Genomic DNA, 10590 nt, shown 5'->3' on the forward strand with positions numbered 1-10590 from the left:
TTCAATTTCTCTTCCAGTATATTAAATAGGTGATGAACACTGCAAACACCAACATACAAGTCAGGCATTATATACAAATTAGAACCTAATTAAGTTTAAAAGAAATCCTGTTCACAATTGCTTGAAGGTCAGACAACGGGATCTTTGTGTCTCTCAAGATGCGATTTGTTGCAACGGAGGGCAGAGCGTCCTTTTAATCTCTCTCCGTTTATTTGCGGTGTAGCCGAGAATGTGTAAACAGCAATCTCGTGGAACACACTTCCCCAACAATGCCCTTGCCTCTTAGAATATCTCCCACAAGACTGCTGTTGCAAAGCACTTAAATTGTGTTCTTAATGCACTTAGCTTGGCCAAAACCGCTTCTGTCTTTCTTTCCTTTTTTTGGTGTTTTTAATTCACAGCACATGCACATATACTAACACATACCAACTTGTGTTTACGTGCAACTTACAGATATATATTATATACTTATAAAATGAGTCATCAGGGTTAGCATAGTGTTCTCTCCTCGTGGGTCCCCGGTGGCTTTTCAAGTGTAAAAGGCATTCATGCTGAGCCCGAGCTTTGTGGGTACTTGACTTTTTATGAAGACACTTTCAAAAAAGGTCTCTTGTGTCTTCTCTCAGATCTTGGTAAATATTCAGCTTAATTCCAATGTTAATTGATCCACAGTTGAATCACTGAATCAATCTGGCTTTGTATGAGTGTTTGTTTGAGTGAGGACGGGGTGACTGCTGTTCATATCTAAAGTCCACATAATAAAGTCCGAGCCATGAACCTCTTGACTTTGAGGCAGACGTGCTAACAACTACCCCAGCGTGAAATATTGTCCTTTGCAAATTTGGTATTCTTATCTCTCTGCTTTGGATGAGAATAATTGTCTACCTCAAAACAAGAAGAGACAAGATGTAGGAGATGCTATTTTTCTTAGATCTTCCCATCATTACTCGTGCTGGAAGAAGCGGTGGGAATTGATTAAATGGAGCAGGAGCCCCTTCACAGGCATGGTTGCATTTTTCAGCATGTTACCAAGAACAAAAGGACACGATTAAAGCTTTCCCAACACCCTCTAAAACTTTTGAATCTCCCTCAGGGTATGCAGAAAAGGATGATGGTGATAGAAAATTAATTGGCAGCTTGTCAGTGCCGTATTATTTTTATTTTTTTTCCCTTGTAAAGAGCCACTTAATTACTCAAGATGAAGAAATCTGCAATGCGTTGGATTCGTCCCTGCAGACCATCTTCGACTCTGTGGGAGTGTAGGCATGCTGCCAATTAACCAAAGAGTAAAATAACCAAAAGCTCCCACGTTTCAGCAGGTAAAACGGCCCACTTTTAAATTGCCTGGCAGGGAATACAAGAGTCGGTATCGTGTTGTTGGCTTAAGCTGCTCTTGGAAGATCAAACATACATTTCTCTTAAGAGTTTTGTAACTCCATGAGGCTGAATTTTCCAGAACAAGATTCTGGTGCTCAAAAATATATTATATAGAAGAAGAAGAAGAAGAATCATCTTTTATTGTCATGAACATGCATGCATGCACACGAAATTTGTTCTCTGCATTTAACCCATCACAGTGAACACATACACATGTTAGTGGAACACACTGGAGCAGGGGGCAGCTGAAGCGCCCGGGGAGCATTTCGGGGTATCAGTGTCTTGCTCAAGGACACCACAGCCGTGAGTCCGGGGGATGTTGGCGGATGGTCCAGTCGGGGTTTTGAACCTAGGTCCCCCACGGTGGCAGGCGATGATCTTAACCATTGGGCCACGGCTGCCCAATATATCTATTGTCTCATCTGAAAACACACACACACAAGTAAGTTGTATTTTTTCAGTTGTATAAACTAATTTAGTATCTTTGTCACTCACTTCACAACATTAGCAAATGACTGGGAATGTTGTTTTGATAGCGTGTCCAATATTTTTCTTAACACGAGCACTAACCAAAGAAGGAAACTATTTTGCGTGCAGTTCCCCCCCCCCCCCCCATTGTGCAATGTAATCAAAACTAGTATTAAACAGATTAGAATTTACAGTCAAATTCATTTTTATAGTTGTACATTTTGAAGTGTGTACTTTGTTTGAAACGTGACCTATTTAAAGAAGTTGATACACTACTACTTTTATGCGAAGGCCCTTACTTTGACCTAAATACAGCGCGAGTACTCTTTCCATTCTCATGTTACATTTAGGTGCTAATAAAAAAAAAAAAAAAAGAAAGGTACAGGCCGCCGTGTGTTTGTGCGAGCTGACATTTGATGAATTATTGTTAATTTGCTGCAATAACATCCTTGCATGTGACACACTCGCACCGTCGCTTGACCACTACTTGATGTTTTTCCAGCACGTCTCAACATCATTACTGACTTGTAAATTATACATATTTCACAATAATATCGTTCCAGACCAACACATTCCAGTTCAAAGTTCTGAGATATAGAGACCATATTATTTTTTTCCCCCTTTTACACACTTTTTAAACACATTGTAAATGTATTTAAGTACACAAATTCCGAGCATACAATATGTGGAAAATAGTGTGTATATTCTAGTATTTGTGTGTGCGATATGTGTCTTTTGGAGGTGGGCCTGGTGGGGTGGGATGTGACGTCGGCAGCCTGGAAGTTGGCTCACGCTATGGTGAATCTGCGTGCGAGTGGATAGGTGTGAGCTGTGGCCGACAGCTGCTCCTGCGTAAGTGTTTGTCTTTTACTGTTCTCCCAGCATTCAATAAATGGCGACCAAAGTCAGCTGCGGTAGGCTCCGGCTCCCCTGCGACGCTCATGAACTTAAGCAGAAAATGAATGCACGGATTGATGTTCCCTCTCTAATTCTGGTGGAGGTGGTGGTCACACACATTACCACGCACAGAAAGCTTTTTTTTTCCCACTAGCGCTTCATCTGACGGATCCAATGGGTCACTCGTGGGCCCATTTAGCTACAGTACAAGTTGACTGTCATGGGTAATAGTGAAAATAAATTGTTTGAGTCACACCTTAGTCAGACTCTTTGTCAAAATGTGAGAGGTTCTCCTTTGCCCATGTGCCATGGTTTCTTATTTGCCACTTTTGCCACTGTTTCTGAAACACAAAGTAAGGATTTCAAAAGTGAGCCAAGACCGAATCTAGAATATTCTGGTTCCTTCCGCTCTCCTCTTCCCAAAAGCAAGCACAAACAGGCAACCCTGAGAAGTTTCTAGAGAGCGTCTCTAAAAGCAACACATGCTTTTGCACCCGGAATACATTAGTCAGAAGGCAAAGCAGACAAGGGATGAGCCAACTGAAGTTTGGAAATAACATCACAAATGCTCGCATATTTTTCTATGGCGGTAAGTGTTGAAATGTTTGTGAATAAAGAGCAAGTCTGATGCACAACATCAATAGAAATAAGGAGATATCGTGGGAACTCGCTGGCTTCACGCATTCCTGTGAAGACTAAAGACGCTCTTTTAAAAAACTTGTATAATTGATTCCACCCTGAGGTAACCGAAGTTCAATCGCCTCCCCGCACCCAACGTGAACACCACGAGGGAAACGTGCCTGTATTGTGCCGTGCTGTTACTCTCCAGTGTCTGCTTTTTTTTTTGTTTTTTTTTGGGGAATTGGCACTTTCATCTTCACGTTTCCGAAACTGTGAAGTATGGCGAAGCTGAATAATCACCGTTTGAACTGGCGTCCGCCGGATCAAGTTAATGTTCTCGGTTCTCAAATCCATCGGCGGGTTTCTCATTGATTATGCGGCCTACGGTCCCTGGCCCAAATCCAGTCCTTGAAATAAGCGTGCCTGTTTTGCGCATCATCAGACAAACAGATGGCTTCCAAAGCTGCAGTCCGAGCCCCATTAATGTTGTGGTTACAACACATTTACAATCAAGAGATCTTTTTCATTAATTTGATTGATTTAAGAAGCAATTATGGATTGTAATCATCCTTCACACTTACTGAGTATATAAATGCGTGTGTGTCATTGCCACTGGGCCTTTAGAGGCATCTGTGGGGTTTACACCTAATGAGCTCAAATGGCTTCCGCATTATAATGCCAGGCTGAAGGTCGCTAGTGCACGAAGATGCTATCTGAACTATTCGTTGCGCATTGTTGGTTACGTACCGAAAGACTTATTGAAATACTTTGATTCGTACAATGCCGCACCTTTTGGTTGATTTGATTGAGTTAGTTTGCTGTGATTCTGAACGGGGGTAAGGCAGATGAGGAAGAACGGATGCCCAGAAGGCATTCATTTCGATTTGTACAGCTCACTGATTCATGACTAAGTCCACGGTGGAAGTGAAGCGATCTAATGTGGACTTCCTCAGAACTGTGACTAACCAGTCGTCCACCGTGCCGCCTCATATGCTGCCATCAAAATGAAAATCCAGTCACATGACCCCATCACTGTCACCAGCAACTTCTGTCCTCCTGGAATTAAACCTTTGGCTGGCTTGCACAAAGATACTCCCTCATAACGGGAGATCTTAATGCAAAACATGTAGAATTCCACTCCAAAAACACAAACCAAAGTGGTAATAGCACTTAAGCTAATTCTAAATGAAACAAACATGTCAGTCATCAATACAAACAAACCCAGAACCACGCAGCACAGTCATTCTGGATCGGTCTCCAGAACTTTTCACAAGTTTTCTTCCTCAAACCATTACTGCAGTGACCACCTTCCAGTTCTCAGAATATTTTCTTTTCATCTACGAGCAACCGCAAGAAGAAGAAATACAACTGCACCTGAAGAAAATGAAACACACAGCACCAGGAGAAGACAATGTTGACACCATACTAATAAAACGAGCAGCGGGCACTTACCTCCAGCACCTTGGACAGCTCTTCAAAACCTGCCTCCCTGGTCATTTCCCCTCACCATGGAAGGTCGCAGTTGTTAGAACGATCCATAAACCAAGAAAAGACCCGCACAGTGCCACAAGTTACCACCCCATAAGCCTTCTCAGCCACATAGGAAAAATATTTAAAAGAATATATGCACCCCTCACCAACCGCATAGAAGCAACCGACCACCAAGGGATACATCAAATTGGTTTCAGGAAAGGGAGAGCCACCGCAGACAACATCCTCAGATTGTCAGAAGGCCTTCACAGAAACTTCGATGAAAAAGAAATAACACTGCCAGTATTCGAAAAAGCATTTGAAAAAGTATGGCATAATTAACTCAGTTGCAGACTCCTCGACTCCAATCTCAAATTTCCAAAACCTACCCAATACATCATTTCAAGTTTTCTCAATAACCGCCAAATCAAAGCCAAAATGGCCTCTCCCATCGAAACATCCTTTACTCCCCAAGCAGGAGTTCCTTCCTCAGGGCAAAGTTTTGAGCCCACAATTCTTTCTCCTATGCACATCTGACAGCTACGACCCCGCAATGACTACAGTAAAGTTTCAAAATTTGCATATGACCTCTGCTTTTCATCCAGCTCTGAATCCCCAAGATTACTTACCAAAAGGTTCCACCAATGGACAAACAAATGTATTTTCTAAATTTATTCATTTATTTCAATATTAATTTCATTTTGGTACTCCTGTTCCCATTTGCTTTATGAAATAATTGCATTTGTCATTCTGGCCCGCCAAACTCAGTGGGCGGAACTAGTCCAGATCCAGCTCCAATCAAATTGCTTGTTCCTGCATGAGCGCATCCCTGAGTTAGTCATTCACTTGACGTATATGGCTGTTAATGGCAGTGAATGTAATCACAGATATTTTAGGAAAAGTCATGGATTTAGGCCAGTACGATTAATGTCCCTCCTGATAGTACTCTTTAAAACACCAAACCACTTAACAAATTCATGCGCTGCCCCACACCGATCAGTTAGGGGCGGAGCCATGGGCAGGCCAGCGGTGGCAACGGCCGCCTGAGACTGATGGGTGGCAACGCCAATGGCCACCGCCCCCCTCGTGTTTTGCCAACTATCGTAAAGAAATATTCTTGTCAGCATTAGGCTTGGCAATTGCAAAATAGAATAGGAAAATCTTCCATTGATTAAGTCCTACTATTGGACAGCAGTATCAAAGAGGAGGTGAAGATATCAGGCAGTGGCCCAGGTATACTGTACACAGATATCTCAAATAGGGCTAATCTGGCCAAGAACCAGTGGGAGGAAATGTCTGCAGACACTACATAGTACAAATGACTGCCGTCAGATGAATAAAATAGAATGTTTTCTAGTTTTAAACACCAATAAATGCACAAATACCGTATAAGATTTTGATAAACAATTTTTAAAATAGGTTCTCATGTAAATATATTTTTGATTGACTGGCAACCAGAAAATGGGTATTGATCATATCATGCAATTACTAAAAAACAAAGAAACAAACAAACAAACAAAAAATACTCAAATATAATCCTATGGACTCATGCTACACCAGGAAATTGTTCATTTATTATTCTGATGTCACAGGTGAAATTTGAACATTCCTTTAGGGATTCTAAATGGAGTAAAGACGAAACAAAGACAATGAGCTAATTGTAAAAAATGTTACTTTATACGTGCTATACTGTTTCTACCTGTAGTATACTATTTTAATTTTGTGCAACACTCTTTTTTTAAAGAGGTAATATTTTTTTCCATGTTTAACACACAATATGTACAGTTCATGCGAGATAGTGCTCAGTTGTTGAATGTATTTGAATGTATAATTTCTATATTGCCAAAAGTTTGTTTTGAACTATTATTGCAGGTAATTTTATGCTCGTTTTAATTGTAATTGCAATTGTGTAAACGTGTTTGAATGTGCACCATTCTAAAAAGTCTTTGGAATGTGGAGTGTGATTTAAAAATGGAAGCATTTCGTCATTGTTTGATCTCTTTATACAGGAATATATACAGTTGAAATGACAATTTCAGGAATAAAAAAGGTTGATCTTCCGTGCAGCCTCAGTGGAACCAGGGGTGCCTTTGAAGCTGGGACAGAGTGGCACGGGCGTCCGGGTCTCTAGTCAGGCATGCGCTCAGGACATCTTGGCAGGCTGCGAGGACAGACGGAAGGAAAAGTTTCAGATGGCAACTTCAGTGCTCTACAAACTACAACGAGGAGTGAAACGCTGCCGACAGTATCGCGGCCAGTACCGACTGGATCCTTCAACTTACTATGAGAGAGCCTCGCGTCAATTTGCCTCTCCGGGAAGAACTCCTCCGGTTGGAAAGGAGCGCAATGCAGAATTTCATATAGCAGAATCCCGAGCTGCCAAACTGTGGTGGGGTTGGCCTTATACTCGCCGCATGCAGCAATCTCTGGCGGAGCCAAGTCGGCGGTTCCTACAAGACATACAGAGAGAAATAAATGATGAGACTCAGCCTGAGAACAACAGCGGACGTGAAGGAAGAGCAGGAGGCGAACACCGTACCGAAGAAATGCGTGTGCACCGAAGTGGTCCCAAAGCAGCCGTTTCCGAGGTCGATGATCCAGACGCGTGGGACCTCGCCGCTGCTGTCAACGAGGACATTTTCAAGCTTGATGTCTTGATGGAAAATGTTTGCAGCGTCCATTGTGGATGCTGCGTCTACCAGTTGCTTCAAGATGTTCTGAGATGGAGACAAACAGATGAGGTCAGGGACCAAACGTGAAAGGGGGCATATACTTGTTTGAAGATTAAAACATTGAAAAAAATACTTTTGTTTAAGCCTGTTCTTTTCCTGTGGCCATTTTGGACATGGCGTCATTGTTTGATGCCCGTTCGAAGCAAAGCGCTGTGAACCGCCACTAAACATTTCCAAAAGGTTGCAAAATGTGAACGGGGAACCTGCAAGAGGCTACAGAACAGTCCAAAAGTTGTTCTTCACCTTTGATTCTGAACACCCACGTTTAGGACAATTATTGGCAGCTTCAATTCAGTCGGGGCCATTTATTTTTGACTGCCCCTCGTATATTGAAAAGTCTTAGATGCTCCTTGGTCCTTGGAATATTTTGTCAAACGCATGTCACTAATATGTTATGAAAACAAATTGTGAAAAAAATGTACATATGTCTCGCATTTCAACACCCCGTGTGCACAATCCTGCTCCACCCAGCATCAGTACCTTTGCCTCTGCTTCCTCCATTTGGCCCTTTCCATAGATGTAGTCAAAGAGGTCCATGCAGGGTACTGGCCTCTCCATCACCAGAACAATCTCTCGCTCCAGACTGTACCAGTCTAGCAGAGAAATGATTCCCTGTCGTCCTCCAACTTGCTGCATAAGGACAACTTCCAGTGGGACCAGATACGCGTTTATTAAGCGACACATCCGCACGCGCTTCTTTGGGATGTGTTTGATTGCCACCTGTTGGACACAAATCGTAAACATTTGGTTAGTGGCGCTGTGACGATGACCTGTGTAGGCTAGTGTATGTGTCACGTTACTTTACAACGTGAGAATAGACGCAAAACACTCACCACCAAGCCATCCGCTTTTCGGATCCCACCATAGACTGCTCCATTGCCTCCTTTCTGGATCAGGGACAACGTCTCATACTTTTGCTCCAACTCTTCTATGGAAACAAATACAAAGCCACTTTAGTTTACATGAACATTTCACATTTACTTTTCCTTCATTGGATGAATACAGTATCTATCCATCCATTGATCTTGCCATTCAAAACTGAACTGTGTCTTCTCAGCTACACGCTTCTGGAATTCACCTATGCAGTGCCACGACCTTCAACATACCCAAAGCACGTTTACAATGTTAGTGTACAATCTCTCATTCAGCCGTCCTCACAATGACGAATGATAGTGACGTGTTTTGCCATGAAAGGAAAGTTAATAACGCTGATGAGTACTCGAGAATACTGTAACAGGGCCTCGAGCAAGCTGGGGATCCAAGTCACGACATGCAGGTTAAAACGCAACCACTGTAGCACAACACAATGACGAATGAGGGTGACAAGTGTTTTGCCGAAGGAAAAAAAAGTTAGTTTTTCTCAAATCATCCTCTCCATTTGAAAAAATTGTAAGAGCAATCATTGTAACACACTTATGATGAAGCACTAACCTCTAAATACTCAAAGCACATTTACAATGTTAGTGTACAATCCGGCATGCAACCATTCACCCACAAATTATAGTGAAATACTTTGCCATGAAAGTGAATAACACAAAATCACATGATCAACATCACAACTTACATGGCTTTCTTTTACCTCGGCTTGCCTCATAAACATGAGGTCATTGTTCCAGTGACGTGCACTGGAAATAGATACAGTATACAAAATGACTCATAATGCTGTAAATGGTGACTTTTCATGTTTCAACACCTCATGTGCGAGCATGACAAGCACTTAAACCCAAGGAAAGTTGAGGTAAATAGCAGTTTATCTGGTTAAAAATGATGATCAGGTTTTTATATGAGTCTAAAGTCTCTTATTAATAGTCAGGCAGAGCCTGTCATCATATTTGAAAGCAGTCCAATACACTACAAAATGACCACATGTAAGTACAATATTGTTAGCCGACTAGCATAATTGCCTAAGTCATTATTGAACGTGTTCGGATAACAAGTGGAAAGCACAAAGAATTCGACAAACAAGAAGAGTCCATTGCCTCGATGGCAACCTACACAAAACACTGAGAGAGAAAACAAAATAAAAAATTTAGCAAGCACGTAAGTTTTTCTTGTTGATATTGTGACAGTAAGTTAAAAATGACTTGAGCAGTTATGCTATTATGCTAACAATATGCCTGAATGTACTGTATAAATATCACTTGACATATAAGTTGCTTTCAGAGTCATTTTGTATGTAAAACAGTCAATTACTAGCAAATTGGTTATCAGAAAACACAATGAATAAAATAATGTGCAGCAGCAAATTACTTGGCAAAATTTTAAACAAGAACGATTACAATACCTCAACCCAACTTGTGTTAGCTTGTAGCGTGTAGCGTCAGGGCTATCATTAGCATTGGTAGCATCACACCGAACCCCAGAATAAGGACGACCAACAAATGTGTTATTATTTGTGTTCTATAAACAGGAACTTATTAATTTCATGAACGTTTCATTTCGGCCGGTCACCGTGTGTAATGCGGAGTCGGACAATACATTTTTATCCCATTCTATCAACGCTGCCTGTGTCTGCAGCAACATTTGAACAGCAGGTACATTTTGTTAAATTTCAAAATGAATTTCACCTACCGAAAGTGCTTCCAGCCGCTGGCTCGAATAGAACCATCTTGTCTCATTGAGGGGCTCAAGAGGACAATGCAGAAAGACGGTAAAAGACGAAGCGTGCGTGTCAATTTATGTGCGCTGGTTGCTTGCTGAGACGACCCAACTGCTCCCAGATTGGTGGACTTGGTCCGCGACACAACTCACCAATCAGTGCCAATTAAGGAGGCCAATCGACGATTAGCTCCAAACAACTCTTTGTAGATGAAAGAGATGCTATGCTGTGATATGAGAATTAATAGAAAAAGTACTCAAAAGTCATAGGAAACACACACACACACACTTATAAATACATTTGGGAAATTTAACACTGTTATTGTGATGTGTATTAAAATATGTGTATTGATATGATTCTAAAGTGTACAGTAGTTCACCTTTCACCCAAAGTCAGCTAGAATGGGCAACAACTCACAGGCGGTAT

At 41.7% G+C, this 10590-nt stretch overlaps 1 protein-coding gene across 1 annotated transcript; it reads right to left on the reverse strand.

Annotated features, from left to right (window-relative positions):
• Positions 1-6829: 6829 nt before the first annotated feature.
• Positions 6830-10279, reverse strand: LOC133467439 (serine/threonine-protein kinase pim-3-like). The gene is made up of 6 exons (XM_061752312.1): positions 10137-10279; positions 8399-8493; positions 8046-8285; positions 7373-7550; positions 7116-7283; positions 6830-6994 (listed from the first exon to the last, which is right to left on the reverse strand). Exons 1-6 carry the CDS (start codon positions 10171-10173, stop codon positions 6903-6905), a joined length of 810 nt encoding a protein of 269 aa, XP_061608296.1. The 5' UTR covers positions 10174-10279; the 3' UTR covers positions 6830-6902.
• Positions 10280-10590: the final 311 nt, after the last annotated feature.

The sequence above is a fragment of the Phyllopteryx taeniolatus genome, chromosome 17 (genome assembly GCF_024500385.1).
Source record: "Phyllopteryx taeniolatus isolate TA_2022b chromosome 17, UOR_Ptae_1.2, whole genome shotgun sequence".
NCBI classification, from domain to species: domain Eukaryota; kingdom Metazoa; phylum Chordata; class Actinopteri; order Syngnathiformes; family Syngnathidae; genus Phyllopteryx; species Phyllopteryx taeniolatus.

Bases quoted from the DNA above. Each gene is read 5' to 3' on its own strand.
- LOC133467439 (XM_061752312.1), bottom strand. From the start codon at position 10,173: ATGGTTCTATTCGAGCCAGCGGCTGGAAGCACTTTCG. The intron at 7,551-8,045 runs GTACTGATGCTG...TCTCCATCTCAG, and splicing joins TGGAGGAAGCAGAGGCAAAG to AACATCTTGAAGCAACTGGT. The intron at 7,284-7,372 runs GTACGGTGTTCG...TATGTCTTGTAG, and splicing joins GGTGCACACGCATTTCTTCG to GAACCGCCGACTTGGCTCCG.